Source organism: Myotis nattereri (assembly GCF_964212035.1).
Source record: "Myotis nattereri genome assembly, chromosome: 15".
Lineage (NCBI taxonomy): Eukaryota > Metazoa > Chordata > Mammalia > Chiroptera > Vespertilionidae > Myotis > Myotis nattereri.
Genome location: NC_138090.1, coordinates 1794244 through 1817088, shown reverse-complemented (window position 1 = coordinate 1817088; position 22845 = coordinate 1794244). Strand labels below are relative to the sequence as shown.

The 22845-nt window shown below is 55.0% G+C and overlaps 1 protein-coding gene across 1 annotated transcript; it reads left to right on the top strand.

Moving 5' to 3' along the window:
- Nucleotides 1–1903: 1903 nt before the first annotated feature.
- On the top strand, nt 1904–21285 carry NETO2 (neuropilin and tolloid like 2; the record flags this gene model as incomplete). Its single annotated transcript, XM_081108340.1, has 9 exons — nt 1904–1937; nt 8344–8400; nt 8856–8996; nt 10854–11102; nt 12657–12680; nt 12783–12910; nt 14376–14604; nt 18021–18134; nt 19026–21285. 9 exons carry the CDS (start codon nt 1904–1906, stop codon nt 19601–19603), a joined length of 1554 nt encoding a protein of 517 aa, XP_080964466.1. The 3' UTR covers nt 19604–21285.
- Nucleotides 21286–22845: the final 1560 nt, after the last annotated feature.

The following is a 22845-nucleotide window of genomic DNA, read 5'->3' as shown; positions in this document are numbered from 1 at the left end:
CATCTCGGTGTGATGGCGGGTGATGGGCGTGAGCCCACACATGCCCCTGGGACCCCTCCTTGGGTACGGCCATGGGCTGGAGACCTTGGTGCAGTGGTTCTCAATCTTCTGGCCCTTTAAATACAGTTCCTCATGTGGGGACCCAACCATATTTTTGTTGCTACTTCATAACTGTAATGTTGCTACTGTTCTAAATCGTCATGTAAATATCTGATATGCAGGATGGTCTTAGGCGACCCCTGTGAAAGAGTTGTTCGACCGCCAAAGGGGTCGCGACCCACAGGTTGAGAACCGCTGCCTTGGTGCTTACTGGGGTCAAGTATGTTCACTAGCAAACCCTGTGGACACTCGCTCCTCTGCCTCTCGGAGGGAGAGAAGAAGGAAAGAGCGTTCTTGACAACCTGGGAGGCTTCCTGCAGGTGCCTGACATGTCCCTAATGAGACCTGGCCGGACAGATACGCAGGAGGTCCTACTGTGTGTCAGCGCAGGCAGATGTTGCTTATCGGGGCAGGGATGCTCCCAGCAGCTATCGTTGCCTCCGGAACGTGGCTAACAGTAAGTGCTGAGTGCCTGTGCGAGCCTCCCTGCCTGCAAGCAACTTTATACATTTTTTTAAAATATTATTTTTATTGATGTCAGAGAGGAAGGGAGAGGGAGAGAGAGATAGAAACATCAATGATGAGAGGGAATCACTGATGGGCTGCCTCCTGCAGGCCCCACACTGGGGGTTGAGCCAGCAACCCGGGCCTGTGCCCTGACCGGGATCGCACCGTGACCTCCTGGGCCATAGGTCAGTGCTCGCTGGCGGGCCAAGAGCTCACATGTGGATGGAGTGGGGTGAGGGGGATGGAGAAGAACAAATAAACAAGTAGGTGATCAGATTACCACGAAGCCATGCAGCCGGCCCTTCACACCCAACACAGCAGCTGGCAGAGCTGGAGCTTTGGATCAGCGGAGTCAAGCGACCCAGGAGCCTGGCTCCGCGGCTGGGAGGGCAGGTCTGGGGCAGGTGTCGGGTCCCCAGCCCGCCCGCCCTCCCTCCCTCCCTCGCCGCCCGGCTGTGCACACAGCCCCCTCTCGGGCCTCCGATTCCCCAGCCTCCGCGGCACCTACCGCGGCGAGACTGAGGGTTAAAGCTCAAACGCGAGCGCTTGGTCCGGTGCCTGGCAACCGAGGAAGCGGTCAGGACGCGCTGGAGACGTTCCCGCGGGTCAGGCCAACCACCCCGCGCCGAAGGGCGGGTGACGCGTGAGGGCCCTGGGCCCCGGCGGGTGGGGAAGCCGGGCTGAGCCGGGCAGCTTTGACCTTGAACTGCGGTCCCAGGAGGCCGAGGAGCCGGTGCCGCTCCCCCAGGGCGCCGGCCTCCCGCGGTGGCGGTTCCGACCCATCCCGGGCGGGGACGGCGACCCCAGGACCCCTAGACCCCGGGACCCCGGGACCCCGGGACCCCAGGACCCCGGGACCCAGCCCATCGGGCCCGCGGGTCGGAGGCGCCGCCCTCCAGGGGCGATTGGCCGCGAGGGCGAGGGGCGCGGGCGGGGCGGGGCGGGAGGGGCGGGACCTGCGCGCGGGCGGCGGCCGGCACGCGGCGCTCGCGCTCCGCGCTTAAATGAGCCGGGCACCCCGCGCCCGCCGCCACTGGAGCGGGGCCCGCGCCGGGGCTGTCCCTCGCGCCCGCGCCGCTCGGCTCCGGGCCGGTCGATGGGACGGGGCGCCGGGAGGCCGGAGGCGGCGCCCGTCGGGGGGCTGGGGCCGGCGCGGGGATGGCGCGCCGCGGGACCTGAGCGCAGCCCGCGGGGAGGCCGCCTGGTGGCCGCGATGGGCTCGGCGCGGGGCCGCCTACCAGCCGGGCCGTGAGCGCCGGCGCCTCGCCGCCGCCCGGCCCCGCGCGCCGCCGGGAACATGGCCCTGGAGCAGCTCGGCTCGATCCTCAAAGGTAAGCGCGGGGGCCGCGGGGCACGGCGCCCCCTGCGGGCCGAGGCCGGGCGGCGTCCCTCCGGCGCCCGCGCGCCTTTGTCTGCGGGCGGCGCGCGGGGCTCCGGGCCGGGGGACGGGGGACACGCAGCACCGAGCGGCGGGCGTCGCTCCACGAAGTTGTGGGGTTCGCGTCCGTGCGGCGCAGGCCGGGCTCCCCCGACAGGTGAAGACCCAGTCGGTGCACGCGAACGGCCGCGGCCGGTCTGCACGACCCGCGGGGGGCGCACGGCCTGCGCGCCCGGCCGGGTCCCACCTGCAGCGGCCGGAGGCTGCGGCACCACTGCGGCCCCGCCACCCGCTCGGCTCGGCTCGGCTCGGCCCCGCGCCGCCCGGACCCGGGCTCCGCCTGCCGCCGCGGCCGCGCTCCGCTGGGTCGGGGCCCGGAACCCCCCGGGCGGCCGCTCCGCCTCGGGGCTGGGGGCGTTTCCCATTCAGACGCGGGAGCGGAGGTCGCCGGGACCGCGATACAAAGTTGCCGCTGAAACTCGCACCGAATGAACCCCGTTTGCAGTCCTCGGGGGAGAACAGCCCACCGCGCGGGCTTCCCCTGATGACGGGGGTGCCGCCGAATAGCTCGGCATTTGCCACATTATGGAATGCGCGCTCTCCCTCTCTCTCTCTCTCCCTTCCTCTCTCGCGCTCTCTAATCGGGGAAGGCGTGGAGAGTGGCATGTATCGGTGCCTTGGTGTTTGGGGTGCTGCGCCCCCTCCGTGCCGACACTTTTCCCTCCTCCGTCTTACCCGCAAACGCCGTGCGAGCCTGCGTTTCAGCCTGAGCGGGACACGCATTCTGCCCCGGCGCTGCCCGAGCTCGCCGGCCGCCGCGGTTTCGGTCACTGGATGCAAAGCGCTGACCTGCCGGGCTGTGTGCTCGGGGCCCGGTTCCTGCTCGGTGACCGGGACCTTCCGGCCAGTGCCTAGCGGCGCCCTCACTCTCACAACCCCAGACGCTGGCCTGAGTCCCGTGGTTTCTCCCACCCGCCCCTCCTCGACTCCGTCGCCGCGGCTCGGACATGAAGGTTTTGTTCTGCTCTTTTCAGAAGCTCCGTGCAGAGTGGGGTGCCGGCTGCTCGGCGCTCTCCCGGCGCCCGGTGGCGGCGGGTTGGCTCCTGCTGGCAGTCCCTGTGCTGGTCCCGCGGCCAGTCCCTGGGTTTGCTGCACAGCCTCGCAGGCAGAACTTGCAGAGACCGGGCTGGGAGGACAGGATCGCCCGGGGCTCCCGGAGGCGGGAGGATGGAGGGGGGTGGGGGGCCGCCCGCGCCTGGCGCGTGGGTGCGCACTGCCCCCTCTGGCCGGTGCGTTCCGCTGCTGCCTTTCAGGAAAGGATTCCTTCCGTGCGGATGGCGACCGTGAGCTACGGGGAACCCAGGGGAGCACAGCGTCGTACCCGGCTTTCCTCCGGTGCCGGTTCCCCGAGCCGCACTGTTTGCCCGCGCCCAGCCTCGCTGGCGGCGGCTGCAGGCCCCTCGCCCGCCCGCCCGCCCGCTCGGCCCGCCAGGCTGTTAGGGCTCCTGCAGGCGATGCGCCTGCCGCTGGGGAGATGGGGATGGAGACCGCGGTCTGGAGAGGTTCGGGAGATTTTTTAAAAAGTGGATTCCGAGAAGGGAATCTGCGGGCACGGAGAAGCGAGAGTAAAATGTGTGTGCATCAGAGTAAGTGGGTGTGCGTTAGGTTAGATGGATGTGCGTTCGAATAAGATGCATGTGTAGAGATCGGGGGAGACCGTGGTACAAAGTTGCCTCTGAAACCAGGACAGAATAAGCCGTATTTCCGGGCCTCGGAGGAGAACAGATCACCGGGAAGGGAAGGAAGGCGTCCCTTGTCCCTACTCCTGATTTTTTTAAAACCAAGTGCATGTGTTACCTATGCAAAAATTGGGTCCTTTAAATTTAAAAATTAAAAGGATTGGCCTTCCTCCAGTGCTGCCATCCGTTCTATTAAATTGGGAGCGCTGCTCCGTAGCCTTCCCACCCGTCACTCCTCGGTTACCGAGCCGTGGCTTGGAAAGGAAGATTTTGTTTTGCTCTTTCCAAAATACAACGTGCAGAAGGCGAGGAAGTATCTTGGCAGCCTCCTGCGAGGGGACTGCTTCAGAGGCAGAGGTGCTAACGGGAAACAGTTAGTGGACGTTTGCGTAATTATAGGCATCGCCTACCCAGAGCCTGGCCGGAACGTTGTGGTCAGTTTCTGCCACAACAAATCCATCTGGCCTTTCTGAGTGGGCTTCTGGGTGGAAGGTCATCTCTTCAAGAGGCCATGGCTTCTTTCTGTTCCGCTTTCAGCAGCGAGAACAAAAAGATCAGCTCTGGGCTGTTTCACCCTTCGCCCGATGGTTACAACTCAGCGATGCGCTTTGAGTTGTCTGCGGTCGCTCCAGGCTTATAGCGTTTGACCGTTGGTCAGCGTGAAGCATCGTCGTCGCGTGAGCTATTATATCGGGGTCGTAACTCACCGTTTCACAGTCCTTATTCATTCTGCACGCGGCCGCAGAATTCCATCACCTTCGTTACGGTGGAGTCTGTAGGCTGGGGCTAGATTTGCGATGTGATGAAACGTAAGTATCCCTTGGCACTATGTCGGAAAAAGTCTTATGTGAGACTGTGACAAATGCCAGCCCCTGTCCGTTATTCTTCAGCCTCATGTCTGAGAAAGCAAACAAGGCAGAAATAAGTTCAGTGCTGAAAAGCTGTGTCTTTCTCTTTAACTCATTGGGGTGACGCCGTTTAATACAGTTATATCGGTTTCAGATGTACAGTCTGTATAACGTCCTCTGTGTGTTGTGTTGTATGTCCCCGCCCCAAGTCAGGTCTCCTTCCATCGCTCCTTAAACCCTTCTACCTTCTTTCTGCCCCCCAGCCCCTTCCCCTCTGCCGATCAGCATGCCCCTGTCTGTCTGTGAGTTTGGTGTTTTGTTGTTTTGGGGGGGTGGGGGGAGTTGCTTTGCTTAATCCCTTCACCTTTTCTGCCCAGTCCCACATCCTACTCTGCTCTGACAGCTGCCAGTTCTCTGTCCCTGTGAGTCTGTTTCTATTTTGTTCGTTAGGTTTCACGTGAGTGAGACCATATGGTGCTGGTCTTTCTCTGCCTGGCTTATTTCACTCAGCATAAGGCCCTCCGGGTCCCTCCACGCTGTCGCAAAGGGGAATAAGATTTCCTTCTTTTTTATGGCCGAGTAGTATTCCTCCTGTAACCGTACCACAGCTGTTTTATCCACTCACCTACGGACGGGCACCTGGGCTGCCTCCAAATCTTGGCTGTTGTAGATAACGCTGCAGTGAACATAGGGGGCATAGATTCTTTCACATCAGTGTCTCGGGTATCTTCGGTTGTATTCCCAGCAGTGGGATCGCTGGGTCATGAGGCAGTTCCATTTTGAATTTGCTGAGGAAACTCCATGCTGCTTTCCACCATGGCTGCACCCGTCTGCATCCCGCCAGCAGGGCACAGGGCTCCCTCTCTCCGCGTCCTCGCCAGCACTTGTCGTTTGTTCATTTACTGATGGTCGCCACTCCGATGGGAGAGGTGCTACCTCATCGTGGTTTTAATTTTCATCTCTCTGATGATTCGTGGCGTTGTCTTTTCATGTCTCTTGGCCACCTGTAGGTCCTCTTTGGAGAAGGGTCTATTCAGGCCCTTTGCCCGTCTGTAATTGGGTTGTTTGGTTTGTGGGGTTTGGTGTTGAGTTGTGTAAGTTCTGTATACATTTTGGACGTTACACCTTTATCAGATGTGTCACTGGCGAACATGTTCTCCCATCGGGGGCTTGTCTTGTCCTTGTGCTGATGGTTCCCGTTGCTGTGCGAAAGCTTTTGAGTTTGATGTAGTCCCGAGTGTTTGTTCTTCCTTTTGTTTCCCTGGCCCGAGGAGATGGATCAGAAAAGAATACATATATATATATATATATATATATATATATATATATATATATTGCTACAAGAAATTTTACTGCCTATATTTTCTTGGATTTTTCTGGTTTCAAGTCTAGTACTGAAGTCTAATCTATTTTGAGTTTATTCTCGTGTCCAATTATCACAACAGCATCGATTGAATAGACCATCGTTACCCCATTGTGTGTTCTTGCCGCCTTTGTCGAATATTAATTCGAGCATGAAGGCATGGCTTTATTCCTGGGCCCCCTATTCTGTCCCCTTGATCTACTGATTTTATGCCAGTGCCGGGCTGTTTGGTACCAGGTAGTGTGACGCCTTCACCTGCGTCCTTTTGTCTCAGGATTGCTGTGGCTGTCCGGGGGCTCCTGTGGCTCCACGTCCACTTTTGGAATATTTGTTCCAGTTCTGTGGAATGCGCCCTTGGTGCTTGATAGGCATGGCGGTGGATCTATAGGTCGCTGTGGGCCATGTGGACATTTGATGATGTCGAGTCTTCCTACCCGTGAACACAGCACATGCTTCCACTCAGCTGTATCTTCTTCAGTTTCTTTTTGTTTTCTTTTTTTTTAAAATATATTTTATTGATTTTTCACAGAGAGGAAGGGAGAGGGACAGAGAGTTAGAAACATCGATGAGAGAGAAACATCGATCAGCTGCCTCCTGCACACCTCCCACTGGGGATGTGCCCGCAACCCAGGTACACGCCCCCGACCGGAATCGAACCTGGGACTCTTCAGTCCCCAGGCCGACGCTCTATCCACTGAGCCACACCGGCCAGGGCTTCAGTTTCTTTTTGTTTTTGTTCGGTTGGTTGGTTTGGCGTGTGCGTGTGTGTGTGTTGTTGTTGTTGTTTGTGCTTTTTCTGCACCTGTACATGGGGTTGTTTTCTCCGGCTCCCTTTCTGATAGTTCCGTTTTGCTATGAAATCGCAGCTGAGCCGGCCGGCGTGGCTCGGTGGCTGAGTGTCGAGCTGGTCAGGGCTTATGCCCCAGTTACAGGTCCATCCCAATAGGGGGCGTGCAGGAGGCAGCCGATCAGTGATTCTCTCACCTCATTGATGTTTCTCTCCCTCTCCCTCCCTCCCTCTGAAAATCGCTTAAAACATGTTTTTTAAAAGTTCATCAATAAAAGGCTCTTCCAAACATAAAGTAACTCATTGTTGTTGATTGAGCCTCAGAAACGTTCAACACGGGGAGAAAGAAAGAGCTTCATTTTCTCCTACGCTAGCCTTTGTCGGCTTCATGCGACACAGCCATAGGCGCCTTGCGCTGATTCTGGGAGACTGCTGCCCCCTTCCTTCCGTCTTCGTTAGGAATGTTCCCGCACGTCCGATCATCTCGTTGAATTTTTGCTGGCGTGCTCGGTGCAGAGCTAGCCATAAAGCCTGGAGCTCCTGGGGATGGACTGAAGTGCCTACGGGAATAATTAGGGTCAGCAAAACTTGCAAAAAGAAAAAGCAAGTATGTGCTCTTTGAACGCATCGTAAATTAAAACACGCTTTCCACGCCTGTAATCTCAGGCTCGGATGCCCGAGCACATTGCCAGTCATCTTGTGCTTGGGTTGTCTTCAGTGTCGGGTAGTTCATCGGAACATATCATCTCACCCTCAAAAACCCTGAGCCCAGCAAAGCACAGCCCGGGGTCTGCACTGACCCTCGCCACAGTAACTACCGCATTTGCCCAAAGTCCTGGGCCGAGGCCCGTGTCGAAATCCGTGCGGTGCTTTCACCACATGTATTTATGCAAGAAAATCAAATGGTAAAAATGACCGGCCTACGCAACAAATTGAAAGAAAAAAAATGAAGAGGAATGTGAAGAGAAAACTTATCTTTAAACTTCTCGTGGGATCAAGAGATTGACAGCTGTGTCCGTCAGCAGCAGATTCCCGCTGGCCAGTGTGGCTCAGTGGTTGAACAAGACACATGATGAACCAGGAGGTGGTGGCTCGATTCCTGGTCAGGACACGTGCCAGGCTTTATCCCCAGCGTGGGGCGTGCAGGAGGCAGCTGATCAAAGATTCTCCCTCATCGTGGATGTTTCTACCTCTCTCTCCCTCTCCCTTCCCCTCTGAAATCAATAAAAATATATTTAAGAAAATATTTTTATTTTAAAAAAAGAAATTTTTATTGGTTTCAGAGAGGAAGGGCGAGGGAGAGAGAGAGAAACATCCATGATGAGAGAGAATCATGGGTCGGCTGCCTCCTGCACGCCCCACACTGGGGATGGAGCCCACAACCCGGGCCTGTGCCCTGACCGGGAATCGAACGGTGACCTCCTAGTTCATACGTCGATGCTCAAGCACAGAGCCATGCCAGCTGGGCTTAATAAAAAAATTTTTTTAATTTTTAAATCTTGAGAGCAAATGTAAGAAACAATGGTTTTCGTTCCTCTTTCATCATCTGATCTCCCTCACAAACTGAGCGACACGTAACATAGGTCCGACGTTTTAACGCGTCTCCTCTGTCCCCCCTCCAGTGCTGCTGATCACCGTGCTGGTGGTGGAGGGGATCGCCGTGGCCCAGAAGCCCCCAGGTAAGGTGCTCGGGGCCCCTCCCCCGAACGGATGGTGGGGGGCTCACCTGGAAGGATCGCAGCCCGTGGGGACCCCTTCCGTCCTCCCTCAGGGTGTGCCCGTGACCTCGGCCTCCCGTCTAGCCCTCAGCCTCGGTGTCACGGGCTGAGCCGCAGGCAGCCAGAGTAGCCCGGAGACACCGGACACACGGGCGTCCCCAGCGGCCTGGCTCGTCCCGCATCCGCCCGACCGTTCCTTGGGGCTCGCGCTTCATCGCCAAGCGGAAGTCAGCGTCCGTTTCCCCGTTAGACTCATTTCCGGCATCTCCCTGGGAGCCCCTGGGCCCGGGGCCCGTGGGCAGTGCTGGTGGGCCGCGCTGCCTGGAAGGGCCAGGGTGTGGGTGCCGGCGGGCAGCGGGGAGGGAGAGGAGGCGCCCTCTTGCTGTGCCGGCTGCTCTGACCTCTGTTCCCGTCAGATGGACAGAACGTTGGGGTCAGGCATGTGGCTGGCACCCAGTGCGGCATCTGGGTTCGAACCAGCAATGGAGGCCACTTCGCTTCGCCGAGTTACCCCGACCCGTACCCGCCCAACAAGGAGTGCATCTACGTTTTGGAAGGTATTTGCCCGATTTCTATCCTTTTATTCAGGGCCTTTTTACTTTTTTTTTTTTTTTTAATATATTTTATTGATTTTTTACAGAGAGGAAGGGAGATGAGAGAGAAACATTGATCAGCTGCCTCCTGCACATCCCCCACTGGGGATGTGCCCGCAACCCAGGTACATGCCCTTGACCGGAATCGAACCTGGGACCCTTCAGTCCGCAGGCCGACGCTCTATCCACTGAGCCAAACCGGTTACGGCGCCTTTTTACTTTTCTTCTTTTTTTTTTAATTCTCACCTGAGGATATTTTTCCATTGATTTTTAGGGAGAGTGGATGAAAGAGGGAGAGACAGAGAGAAATATTGATGTGAGAGAAACATGTCGATCGGTTGCCTCCTGCACAGTCCCTGACCAGGGCCCGGGCTGGGAAGGAGCCTGCAACCGAGGTACATGGCCTTGAGCAGAATCGAACCCGGGACGCTTCAGTCCACAGGCCGACGCTCTATCCACGAAAAACAGCGGCCAGAGACTTTTCACTTTTCTGGTAAAACTAAATCCATTGGCTAAAATGCCCTGTTTTAAAAAATTTGAGTCCTAACCAGTTTGGCTCAGTGGATAGAGCAGCGGTTCTCAACCTGTGGGTCACGACCCTTTCACAGGGGTCGCCTAAGACCATCGGAAAACACATATATAATTACATATTGTTTTTGTGATTAATCACTATCCTTTAATTATGTTCAATTTGTAACAATGAAAATACATCCTGCATATCAGATACTTACATTACGATTCATAACAGTAGCAACATGACAGTGATGAAGTAGCAACGAAAATAATTTTATGGTTGGGTCACAACATGAGGAACTGTATTAAAGGGTCGCGGCATTAGGAAGGTTGAGAACCACTGGGATAGAGCATCGGTCTGCAGACTGAAGGGCCCCAGGCTCGATTCCGGGCAAGGGCATGTACCTTGGTTGCAGGCACATCCCCCAGGAGGCAGCTGATCGATGTTTCGCTCTCATCCATGTTTCTAACTCTATCCCTCTCCCTTCCTCTCTGTAAAGAATCATCAATAAAAATATATTTTAAAAAATTTTTGAACAAAATTCAACACGTATCTGAACTGAACTCCAGTAATGCATACATATTCCTGAACGCGGAACACATCACCAAGGCAACAGTTGCAATGACAGGAAGTTGGAATCTCTAAGACGGCACCGTGCAGCCAGCTGCCCCTTGTGGCTGAGAAATGCCTCCCTTACCAGGCTTCGTGCCGCTCATGTCCTCGGATCCACTGGCTGTTCATCCCGAGTTTCTGTTCATGGTGCATTGTAGTCGTGAACCAGACGTTAGCTTCTCGACTCTCCCTTTACTTTGCCTCTGGTTTTAGTCAGCCGCCCGCCTCTCACTCGTTTCCTCGGCAGCGGAGGCCCAGGGGGAGGGTCCTGCCGCCCCCAAGCAGCATCGCTGTCGGGTGAAATGAACACACTGTGAATTTTATGTGTAACGTTCTCCTTATGCCCCTCGGCGGGCGGGAGGGGTGTGCGGCCGCGGCGGCCTGTCCCACTAGGGCAGTGATGGCGAACCTTTCGAGCTCGGCGTGTCAGCATTTTGGAAAACCCTAACTTCTCTGGTGCCGTGTCACATATAGACATTTTTTGATATTGGCAACCATCGTAAAACAAAGACTTATATTTTTGATATTTATTTTATATATTTAAATGCCATTTAACAAAGAAAAATCAACCAAAAAAATGAGTTCGCGTGTCACCCCAGACACAGGTGTCGTAGGTCAGCCATCACGGCACTAGAGCAAGGACAGCCCTGCTCTGGCGCGCGCGTGGCCCTGACTGGCGCGCTCTCTCCTCCCAGCGGCGCCCCGGCAAAGGATCGAGCTGGCCTTCGACGAGCACTTCTACATCGAGCCCTCGTTCGAATGCCGCTTTGACCACCTGGAGGTTCGCGACGGGCCCTTCGGCTTCTCTCCGCTCATCGACCGGTTCTGCGGCGTGAAGAGCCCTCCGCTGATCCGCTCCACGGGGCGCTTCATGTGGGTCAAGTTCAGTTCCGACGAAGAACTGGAAGGAATGGGATTCCGAGCAAAGTACTCGTTTATTCCAGGTAACGAGCCGGTCTTCCCCCGGGAGGCCTCCCCGCCGTGGGCCTCCGTCGGCTAGAACTGCGCCCACTCAGTCGGGTTAACACTAGGACCGCAGAGCCCTGTCCGCCGCGAGCGAACGTGCGCCAGTTCCCGCTGGGGACACGGGGATACGGGTCACCCGCCGTCTGCCAGGAGCCACGAGCTGACACGGTGACCGGGCAACGCGGTGCCGCAAGTGTGCGGTCTCTGGTTCCATTAGGTTTCGTGCCAGAAATTTGTTACTTGAAAAAAATGAAGCCCGAGCTGTGTGGCTCGGTGGCTGAGTGTCACAAGGTCACAAAGTCGCGGTTCGATTCCCGGTCAGGGCGCAGGCCTGAGTCGCAGGCTCCGTTCCCAGTGGGGGGTGTGCAGGAGGCAGCCGGTCAGTGATTCTCTCCCATCATGGATGTGTCTCTCTCCCTCCCTCTCCCTTCCTCTCTGAAATCAATAAAAATATATATGTTTTTAAGTCTATGCATTATCACTTAAAACATTGATGCTCTCGGTGAACATGCGCATAAGGAACAGTGGTCTCTAGTCCCACCAGGAAGCTTTCTCTCAAACTGTTACTAAATGTGGCAGCTGTTACTAAATGTAGCATCTGTTACTAAATGTGGCAGCTGTTACTAAGTATAGCGTCTGTTACTAAATGTAGCAGCTGTTACTAAATGTAGCATCTGTTACTAAATGTAGCATCTGTTTCTAAATGTAGCATCTGTTTCTAAATGTAGCATCTGTTACTAAATGTAGCATCTGTTACTAAATGTAGCAGCTGTTACTAAATGTAGCATCTGTTACTAAATGTGGCAGCTGTTACTAAGTATAGCGTCTGTTACTAAATGTAGCAGCTGTTACTAAATGTAGCATCTGTTACTAAATGTAGCAGCTGTTACTAAATGTAGCATCTGTTTCTAAATGTAGCATCTGTTTCTAAATGTAGCATCTGTTACTAAATGTAGCAGCTGTTACTAAATGTAGCAGCTGTTACTAAATGTAGCAGCTGTTACTAAATGTAGCGCCTGTTATTAAATGTAGCATCTGTTACTAAATGTAGCATCTGTTACTAAATGTAGCATCTATACTGTAGCGCCTGTTACTAAATGTAGCAGCTGTTACTAAATGTAGCAGCTGTTACTAAATGTAGCATCTGTTTCTAAATGTAGCAGCTGTTACTAAATGTAGCATCTGTTTCTAAATGTAGCATCTGTTACTAAATGTAGCGCCTGTTACTAAATGTAGCATCTGTTACTAAATGTAGCAGCTGTTACTAAATGTAGCATCTGTTACTAAATGTAGCACCTGTTTCTAAATGTAGCGTCTGTTACTAAATGTAGCAGCTGTTACTAAATGTAGCGTCTGTTACTAAATGTAGCAGCTGTTACTAAATGTAGCATCTGTTACTAAATGTAGCACCTGTTATTAAATGTAGCAGCTGTTACTAAACGTAGCGCCTGTTACTAAATGTAGCGTCCGCCATAGTAGGTGACTCCCCACTGTCTCAAAATGCCACTGACGTCTCCTCTTTTCTGTTGCAGATCCAGACTTTACTTACCTCGGAGGTATTTTAAGCCCCATCCCAGGTTTAGTATCTGCCTCTTTTTCCTCCTGGCGCCTCTGATCCGCCCGCGTTCCCGTTGAACGTGCTCCTCTCTCCCTTCCAGACTGCCAGTTCGAGCTCTCGGGGGCCGACGGCGTGGTGCGGTCCAGCCAGGTGGAGCAGGAGGAGAAGACGAAGCCCGGCCAGGCGGTGGACTGCATCTGGACCATCCGGGCCACCCCGAGGGCCAAGGTGCGGCTGCGTGCGAGGCACGGGGAGGCCGTAAGGGCGCCTCCTTGAGGTGCAGTTTGGGTTTGTGCAAGCACTTACTGATTATATAAACTGACATTACCACTTTATTTTGGTTCCCTTATGACAGTGGTTCTCAACCTTCTGGCCCTTTAAATACAGTTCCTCATGTTGTGACCCAACCATAACATTATTTTCGTTGCTACTTCATCACTGTCATGTTGCTACTGTGATGAATCGTCATGTAACTATCTGATATGCAGGATGGTCTTAGGCGACTCCTGGGAAAGGGTCATTTGACCGCCAAAGGGGTCGCGACCCACAGGTTGAGAACGGCTGCCTTATGAGGTACCAGCCTTAGCTAGATAAGCAACAGTGTCAATTTCAGGAGTAGCACACATATGCGGTAAGACTCTTATTTTACGATTCTTTTTTTTTTTTTTTTAATATATTTTATTGATTTTTTACAGAGAGGAAGGGAGAGAGATAGAGAGTTAGAAACATCGATGGGAGAGAAACATCGATCAGCCGCCTCCTGCACATCTCCCACTGGGGATGTGCCCGCAGCCCAGGTACATGCCCTTGACCGGAATCGAACCTGGGACCCCTCAGTCTGCAGGCCGACGCTCTATCCACTGAGCCAAACCGGTTTCGGAATATTTTACGATTCTTAAAGTCTGTGGATTCCTAATTCAAGAGTGCACGTATTGATCAGGATGCTCACAGATTCATTTAAAAAGTTTGATGACCGTGGCAGGGTGGCTCAGGTGGTTGGAGCGTCACCCCGTACACTAAAAGGTTGGGGGATCGATTCTCAGTCAGGGCACACACCGAAGTTGCTAGTTTGATCCCCAGTTGGGGCACGTATGCGAGGCAACCGATCGATGTTTCTCTCTCACATCGATGTGTTTTTCTCTCTCTCCCTCCCTTCCTCTCTCTCTCTAAAATCAATTAAAACATCCTCAGGTGAGGATTTAAAAAAAAACTTTAAGTTTTGTGTGGAAAAATGGATCACAAGGAGTTAGAGTGTCCTGTCACAGGTCTCAGAGTTGTGAGGCCAAACCCCAACGCAGCAAATCTCAGGCCCCTGTTCGCACCCCCCCCCCCCCCCCCCCCGCCACCCGGCTAGTCACAGACTTTCCCCGGAAAGTTCCGCGGGGAAGGGGGTTTTAAGTAACTGACAGATGGAGGTTGGTGGCTAACGACTCCTGCTTTTCGCTTCTAGGAATTTCAACAGTTAAACTGATAGGTAACGTGTATTTCTGTTAAAAGAGAAAAGAGAGAGAGCGAAGCATCGACTTCCTGTTCCACTTCCCATCCCCTCATTGGTAGATTCCTGCCTGTGCCCTGACCAGGGCTCGAGCCCACAGCCCTGGCGATGTCGGGCGATGCTCTCAGCGGCCGAGCCACCCGGCCGGGGCGCCGGGGCCTGGTAAGAGCCGAGTGTCCCTTTGTGTGACCATCACAGATCTACCTGCGGTTCCTGGATTACCAGATGGAGCATTCCAACGAGTGCAAGAGGAACTTCGTCGCCGTCTACGACGGGAGCAGTGCGATCGAGAACCTCAAGGCCAAGTTCTGCAGCACGGTGGCCAACGACGTCATGCTCCAGACCGGCGTGGGGGTGATCCGCATGTGGGCGGACGAGGGCAGCCGGCTCAGCAGGTTCCGGATGCTCTTCACCTCCTTCGTGGAGCGTAAGTGAGCGGCCCCTGTCGAGTGAGGCGCTGGCATCGTTTTCATTCATTCCCAGGACAGTCGATGAGCATCTCCTTTCTTTTTTCTTTTTTTTTTTTAATATATTTTATTGATTTTTTACAAAGAGGAAGGGAGAGAGATAGAGAGTTAGAAACATCGACCAGCTGCCTCCTGCACACCTCCTACTGGGGATGTGCCCACAACCCAGTTACATGCCCTTGACCGGAATCAAACCTGGGACCTTTCAGTCCGCAGGCCGACGCTCTATCCACTGAGCCAAACCGGTTTCGGCTTTTCTTTTCTTTTCTTTTCTTTTTTTTTTTTTTTTTAAATATATTTTTATTGGTTTCAGAGAGGAAGGGAGAGGGAGAGAGAGAGAGAAACACCAATGATGAGAGAGAATCATGGGTCAACTGCCTCCTGCACGCCCCACACTGGGGATGGAGCCCACAACCCCGGCCTGTGCCCTGACCGGGAATCAAACCGTGACCTCCTGGTTTGTAGGTCGATGCTCAACCACTGAGCCACGCTGGCCGGGCATGGCGCGTCCCCATGGCAACTCACGGGATGTAGAAATAACGGAGTCTGAGTCCCTCCTCTCAGGGAGCGGACGGTTGTGGGTGAAACGGCCGTGTTGATACAGGAGGTGCTGCCTGCCTTGGGAAGTAGTGAGCACACGGTCGGGAGAGCAGAGAGGGGAGACTCCTCTCGAGAATTTCAAAATTAAAAATGATGATCAGGCCCGGCTGGCGTGGCTCAGGGGTTGAGCGTCCACCTAGGAACCAGGAGGTCACAGTTCGATTCCCGGTCAGGGTACAGGCGGGGGTTGTGGGCTCCATCCCCAGTGTGGGGGTGCAGGAGGCAACCCATCCATGATTCGCTCTCATCGTGGATGTTTCTGTCTCTCTCTCCCTCTCCCTTCCTCTCTGAAATCAACAAAAAATATATTTAAATTTTAAAAATGCTGCAGAAACCCGGATCCCTGTCTCGGAGCTCCACCCCTGGGAGGGAGGGAAAGAAGGAGGGAAAGGAGGGAGGACACCCCTGTGTGTTTGCCTCGCCTGAACTTCCATCCCCACCAGAGGGCTGTCTGCCTGCTCGCTCCTCCGCCAGCGAGCTGACTGTTTTCCTCTCTGATGACTAACGCGTCTCCTAGAGGCCGCGAATACCCTTGAGCCCCAGGATCTCAGCGCCGCTCACGGTTTCTGCCCGAGCATCACGCGGTGGCGTCCACCTGGGGGCGGCCCTCCGCCTCCTTCCTTCCCCAGGTCACTGTCCGTTTCCTCTGAGGGAGCTGGTCCCCCTCCTCACTTCCTCAGCTTTTATCCAGGGCGGACTCGTGGCTGTTTATTTTCACCCCATTAATGTCCTTATGATGCACGTAAAGCACATGGCTCTGCAGTACGTTACTGTCCCTCAGGGTCCCCGCTGGGGCTCGGGGCTCCGGGCACAGGCCTCCTGGGCCCTTTCCACAAGCCGCGGCGGTTTAAGCTCTTGCTTCCTTTCCCCGCGGGTGAGCCAGGCGCAGCCCCTTACGTCACAGCAAAAACCTGGCTCGGTGGTTGAGCGTCGACCTAGGAACCAGGAGATCCCGGTTCGATTCCTGGTCAGGGGTCAGGGCACAGGCTCGGGTGGCGGGCTCCATCCCCAGTGGGGCATGCAGGAGGCAGCCGGCCCATGATTCTCTCTCCTCATTGCTGGTTCTATTTCTCCCTTCGTCTCTGAAATCAATAAAAATACATATTTTTTTAAATAAAAACAACAAACAACCTGGCTCCCCTTCCCCACCGGAGTTCACCGTCCAGTCCCGGGACAACGTAAGGGCTTTCCGAGCGGCTCCCCGCGTCCCCGCAAACGCGTCCCCGCGGAGCAGGCCGGCGGTAGCCTAACTGTGGGCCCGCTTCGCCAGCCCCCCTCCCGAGGCTGTAGGGTGCGCCCGTAACCCATTCAGGTTCAGTTGTGACCGCTTCCACTCCGTGTCACCTCCCCGCCCACATCACGGTTCCCTTCATTTGTTCTTTGGGGAGCAAGGGGGGTATGACCCTTGTCCCGCCTCACCTCCTTGTCCCGGCCCCGCCCATCCGGCAGCCTCCCCTCGCACTCTCTGTAGAGTAGCTGTGTTCTAGTATCTTCTCTCTCTACACTAACGATGTCTCATAAGGACGCAGGCGAGGGGCCTCTTCCAGCGAAATCCTTACCCCGATCACAGCCACACACTCCACGGAGGCTGCTGCCCGGGCGGCTCCATGTCCCAGGTCAGCGCTCCCCCGCGGACCGGGAGGGCGCCCCCTCCAGAGCACGGCGTGTGGGGGCAAAGCATCCCCTAAGTCTATAAAACCAAAGTGCCAGCCCAGCCGGTTGCCCTCCTCTGGCCGCCCTGCTTCTGCGAGAGTGACCCGAGCCCAGGAGACGTTTATACTCGGGGCCCAGTTCTGCTCGGAGACTCGCTCCCTACCCGCCCACCGGAGATCGCAGCCGAGACGGGAATAGCCCAGCTCGGGAAGTGCCAAAATGGAACGGCTGTCAGAATGGGCCCACGGCTGCCCGCCCCGAGTCCCACGCGCGCTCTGTAAGGGCGGCTGTGGGTTTAGGCAAGGAACTTCTAGGACTGGCAGTGTGAAAGCGGGGGAGAGGTTTTTGTTAGAATAAGCCCATAATGCCATTTCCCGTGACCTGCAGCCGGCAGGCCCCCTGCGGGCGTGGTTGAAGGACAGCCGTCTTTCAGCATCATCACAAGTGGGGCTGAGCCCTAGCTGGTTTGGCTCAGTGGATAGAGCGTCGGCCTGCGGACTGGAGGGTCCCAGGTTCAATTCCAGTCAAAGGCACATGCCTGGGTTTCGGGCTCCATCCCCAGTAGGGGGTGTGCAGGAGGCAGCCGATCAATGATTCTCTCCCATCTTTGATGTTTCTATCTCTCTCTCTCCCTCTCCTTTCCTCTCTGAAATTAATCTGGGGTACTCACAGGCTCAATGCACCAGATCTTAGAATTCTAAAAAGAAAGTGGGGCTGAGCCCTGGCCAGTGTGGCTCAGTGGATAGAGTGCTGGCCCGCAGACTGAAGGGTCCAGTCAAGGTCACGTACCTCAGTTGCAGGCTCCTCCCCAGCCTGGGCCCTCCCCGGCCAGGGCGCATGCAAGAGGCAGCCAATGAACGTGTTTCTCTCATCTATGTTTCTGTCTTCCACTCTCTCTAAAAATCAATGGAAAAGTACCCTTGGGTGAGGATTAAGAGAAAATAAAATAAATAAATGAAGTCTGCACGTGGTCATCGGGAGCGCCAGCCCGCCTGCCTGGCTGGGAGGTGCAGAGGGTCTTCCCGGGAAGGCCTCCGCGTAGCAGCGGCAGCGAGTGCCAACCCCTGGGGATGCGCTCACTCTGTACTTCGCATTCTTAGCAGCGTTTCCCTCCGCCCCACAGCTCCCTGCACCGGCAGCACCTTCTTCTGCCACAGCAACATGTGCATCAACAACTCGCTGGTCTGTAACGGCGTTCAGAACTGCGCGTACCCGTGGGACGAGAATCACTGCAAAGGTGAGTCCGCGCGGAGGCCCGCCTTCCCGGGAGGAGTGGCCATCGCCGTCCACTAAATGGGTGTTTATTGCTTTTTAGGGAGAGGAAGAAAGAGATTGATCAATCAGTTGCCTCCTGCACGCCCCCCACTGGGCACATGCCTGGGTTGTGGGCTCGATCTCCAGTAGGGGGCATGCAGGAGGCAGCTGATCAATGATTCTTTCTCATCAATGTTTTTATCTCTCTCCCTTCCTCTTTCTCTAAAACCAATTTTTTAAAAATTTAAAAAAAAAAAAAAAGCCCTGGCTGATGTGGCTCAGTAGATAGAGCGTCGGCCTGTGAATTGAGGGGCCCCGGGTTCGATTCCGGTCAAGGGCACATGCCCGGGTTGCGGACTCGAGCCCCCGTAGGGAGCGTACAGGAGGCAGCCCATCAATGATTCTCATCGTTGATGTGTGTGTCTCTCTCTCTCTCCTCTCCCTTCCTCTCTGAATTCATTAAAAATACATTTTTTTAAATTAAAAAAAAAGAAAACAACCCTAATTTTAAATTGTATTATCTGTGGTGTATGTATTTGACCCAAACGTCCCCTAAAAGCACTTTCCTGGTCTGTGATAAGCTCCCCCTTTTTTTTTTTTTTTTTTTAATACTAAGGTTTTTAAAATATTTGTATTGATTTCAGAGAGGAGGGGAGAGGGAGAGGGAGAAACCTTAATGATGAAAGAGAATCAGGGACCGGCTGCCTCCTGCACGCCCCGCACTGGGGATGGAGCCCGCAACCCGGGCTCTGCCCTGGCCGGGAATCGAACCCTGACCTCCTGGTTCATGGGTCGCCGCTCAACTCCTGAGCCTCCGGGCGGCCGGTGCCGGGCTCCTTCCCGCGCTGAGGGCCCGCACGCGTCTCCCCCGCAGAGAAGAAGAGGCCCGGCCTCTTCGAGCAGATGACGCGGACGCACGGCACCATCATCGGCGTGGCGGCGGGCGTGGTGCTGGTGCTGCTCGCCGTGTCGGTGCTGGTGCAGGTGAGGCAGCCGCGGAAGAAGGTGCTGGCCTGCAGGGCGGCCTTCCACAGGCCGGGCCTCCCGGAGGCCTTCGACCCGCCGCACTACGAGCTGTTCTCGCTGCGCGACAAGGAGCTGGCGGCCGAGCTGGGCGAGCTGGGCGAGGAGCTGGACGGCTACCGGCCGCTGCGCCGCGCCTCCTCCGCCTCGCGCTGCGTGCACGAGCACCACTGCGGCGCGGCGCCGGGCAAGCCGGGCAGGACCGACCTGGCGGCCGCCGCCGAGCTGCCCTTCCGCAACGACTTCGCGCCGCCGCCGCCCCTGACGACCTTCAACAGCACCTTCCCCAAGAGCCGCTGCGCCTTCCCGCCCGCGCGCCCGGGCCCCGAGCCGCCGCGCGAGGACCGCGTCATGGAGGAGCGCCCCTGCGAGATCTACGCGCGCGGCCGCGACGACTCCGCGCAGGCGTCCATCTCCATCGACTTCTAACCCCCCCACCCCCCAGCTCACCTCCACCCCCCTCGCCAGGGACCCCCCTCGCCAAGGACCCCCCTCGCCAAGGACCCCCCTCGCCAAGGACGTGCGCACGCGGCCCCAGCGCATCCACGTCTCCAACCCTTTCCTCCTCTCCAAGCGACCAAGACTTGCACCTCCCGGCCCCTTGTCCTAACAGTGACTTCGTTTTTTTGTGGTTTTTAAAAAAATATATTTGTATTGATTTCAGTGAGGAAGGGAGAGGGAGAGAGAGAGAAGCATCAATGATGAGAGAGAATCATCCATCGGCTGCCTCCTGCACGCCCCCCACTGGGGATCGAGCCTGCAACCTGGGCCTGTGCCCTTGACCTGAATAGAACCCGGGATCCTTCAGTCCACAGGCCTGCGCTCTACCCACTGAGCAACACCGGCTAGGGCGACTTTTTTATATGTATGTTTTTATGGATCTCAGAGAGGAAGGGAGAGGGAGAGAGAGAAAGGAGCATCAGTGACCAGAGAGAATCCCCCCACTGGGTATGGAGCCTGCAGCCTGGGCCTGTGCCCTGGCCGGGAATCCAACCGCAACCTGGTTCATGGGTGGACACACAACCACTGAGCCACACTGGCCAGCGGGAATCTGCTGTTGCTGGACACAGCTCTGTCAAGATCTTGGTCCCACAAGAAGTTTAAAGATAAGATTTCTCTTCACATTCCTTTTTTTTTTTCTCCTTTCGACTTGTTGCGTAGGCCACTCATTTTTACCATTTCATTTTCTGACATAAGTACATGTGGTGAAAGCACCACACACATTTCGACATGGGCATCGGCCCAGGACTTTGTCCAAATGCGGCCGTTACTGTGGCGAGTGTCAGTGAAGACCCGGAGTCATGCTTCACCCATCTGTCCCTTCCTGACAATTCCTCTGTCGCCGCCTTTTAATTTCCGGATCCTCGGTCTTTATTTTCTGTGGGAAGCAGATGAAAGGGTGTCATTTATCGCCTGTAAGTCATGTTTTGTCTTCGTTCTATTATAGTCCAAGATTTCGCAATTCTTCCAGTTATGACTAAACCCTTGAAAAAGATGAAGGCGTCTAGAAATCCTTTGAAATGTCCCCAATTTGGCTCCCATTCGCTCCTGTGAGCACAGAGTCGCTTCCTCCCGTGGGGAAAGGCCCGGAATGTTCCTCCTCGCCGGATGCGTTCCCCCTTATGTTCATGAAGGGACCACTTAGCTCCCTCTGTCCTAGCTCCTCTCCCAGCACATGGTAACCAGGGCTGCACGAGCGTTCAAGGAAAACGCAGAAGCTGCAGAAGCCTTCAGACCACGTCTTTCTTGGGACAAGACATTTTTCTAGTTCTTACCAAGAATCACAACTCCCACCATTTTTTTTAATGCACTTTTGACCCGATGGTGTTTTTTTATTTTATGGAATAGACACAATCATTTATAAACACGATACAGAAACTCCTTGTGTTCGTTCAGGCTTTTTGATATTATCTGATGCCGTCCAAGCTTTCTTACGTCAAGATCAGAGACTCCCGGGCTGGATGCCTGTCGCTGCGCCATTCCCACGCGGAGGGCTCCTGGCGAGGGCCAGGTGCGCGCTAAGTCCCTGTAAAGACCTCGGTCGTCGTGCATACCCTGTTGGTTTCCTTGCGTCATTGCGTTTGGTTTATGATAAAACTTCTCACTGTGTGATATTTATTCTAAGTCACTACCCAAGCCTTGCATTGACCTGCACATCGTCACATGGTTCTTCGGCCATGCTGTTTATGGCATGGAGGTTTCGGATCTTAGATAGGCATAGAAAGGCCCCGTGTATTGAATTATAACTAATACAGACGTGCCATTCAAACAGGACAACTTCTCATTTCCTATGGGTCGGGGGGGGGGGGGGGCTTGTTGTAAATTCTCAATGAAATGAGACATTGAAGCTTCATTGATTTTGTTCATTCTTTTAAATAGCTATGCTTTCTCACATCTGTGATCTTCAATGATAGCTATGTAATACGCTTTCACAATAAGTCTTGTATATCGCTTTTTTTAAGTATACAATATGAAGAAGATAGAAAAACCTGCATGTGGTATATACTCATCATGTAATTGTTTTAAGTCAGCATCATTCCTTGTCTTACGAAGGCAGCTTGGGCCCTGGCCGCTGTGGCTGAGTTGGTTGGAGCGTCATCCCAAAAGGTGGTGGGTTTGATTCCTGGTCGGGGCGCGTACCCAGGTTGCAGAACCCACCCCCAGTTGGGCAGGTTCAGGAGGCAACTGGTGGATGTCTCTCTATCTCTCTCTCTCTCTCCCTTCTTCCCTCCCTTCCTCCCTCCTTCCCTCCCTCCCTCCCCCTCTCTCCCTTCTTGTCTCTAAAATCAGTTATTTAAAAAATGCAACTTGGGAAAGTAAGAAGACCAAGTGAATGTAGTATTCAGTGAACGAGGAACCAGAGCCAGACCGAACGGCTAGGTTCCCTCTCTCACGACGCTGAATGCGCCTTTTCGTAGGTAACTTACCAGCCAGCGTTTGAACAACATGGTAACCACTTCACGTGATAATAGCTCATCTCATTCTTGGCGACGATGACAGGAAAACCAGTGCATTTTCTTTGTGAAATCATACCCATGCTCAAAGCAGCGCTGCCCATCTTGAACGTCTAGTTGTCGTAGAAATAATGCCGGATGCTGAGCCACACTAGCCACTGTGACCTTTACTCTTGAACAAATGTGTGTCCTTCCCAAGGGCACGCAGAGGCCTGTGAGGAACACGTCGGACATTAAAACAGCACAACGCAGCCGGAAAGCTCGGACGGCAGAGGGGGTCTGAATCGTCCGGCTGCTGGGACCCATGAGATCATGTTTGTTTTTCACAATGAAAAACCCAGCACCTGAGAGTCTGGTTTTCCTCCTCCTCCTCCTTTAACTTATCTTTATTGTTGAAAGTATTACATAGGTCCCCTCTTTACCCCATGGGCCCCTCCAGCAGCCCCGCCCCCGGCCCTCCCCGCCCCATGGTCTGTGCCGTGGGCCCTGCATCTGGGCACAGGGGGCTCTTGATCACTTCCCTCCGCGCCCCGCCCTCCGTCCCAGGCCTCCGTGTAGAGACGGGATTCGATGTCACTTACTTCTCAGCCGCCTGGCAGTCCGTGCGGAGAGGAGAGAGCAGGTGCACTCAGCATTGACAGCACAAGGCGCGTCGCTGCAGGCAGAGCCTGTCATCGCTGAGGTCGGTGGGGAAACGTCACAAATCCTTCCCTGAAG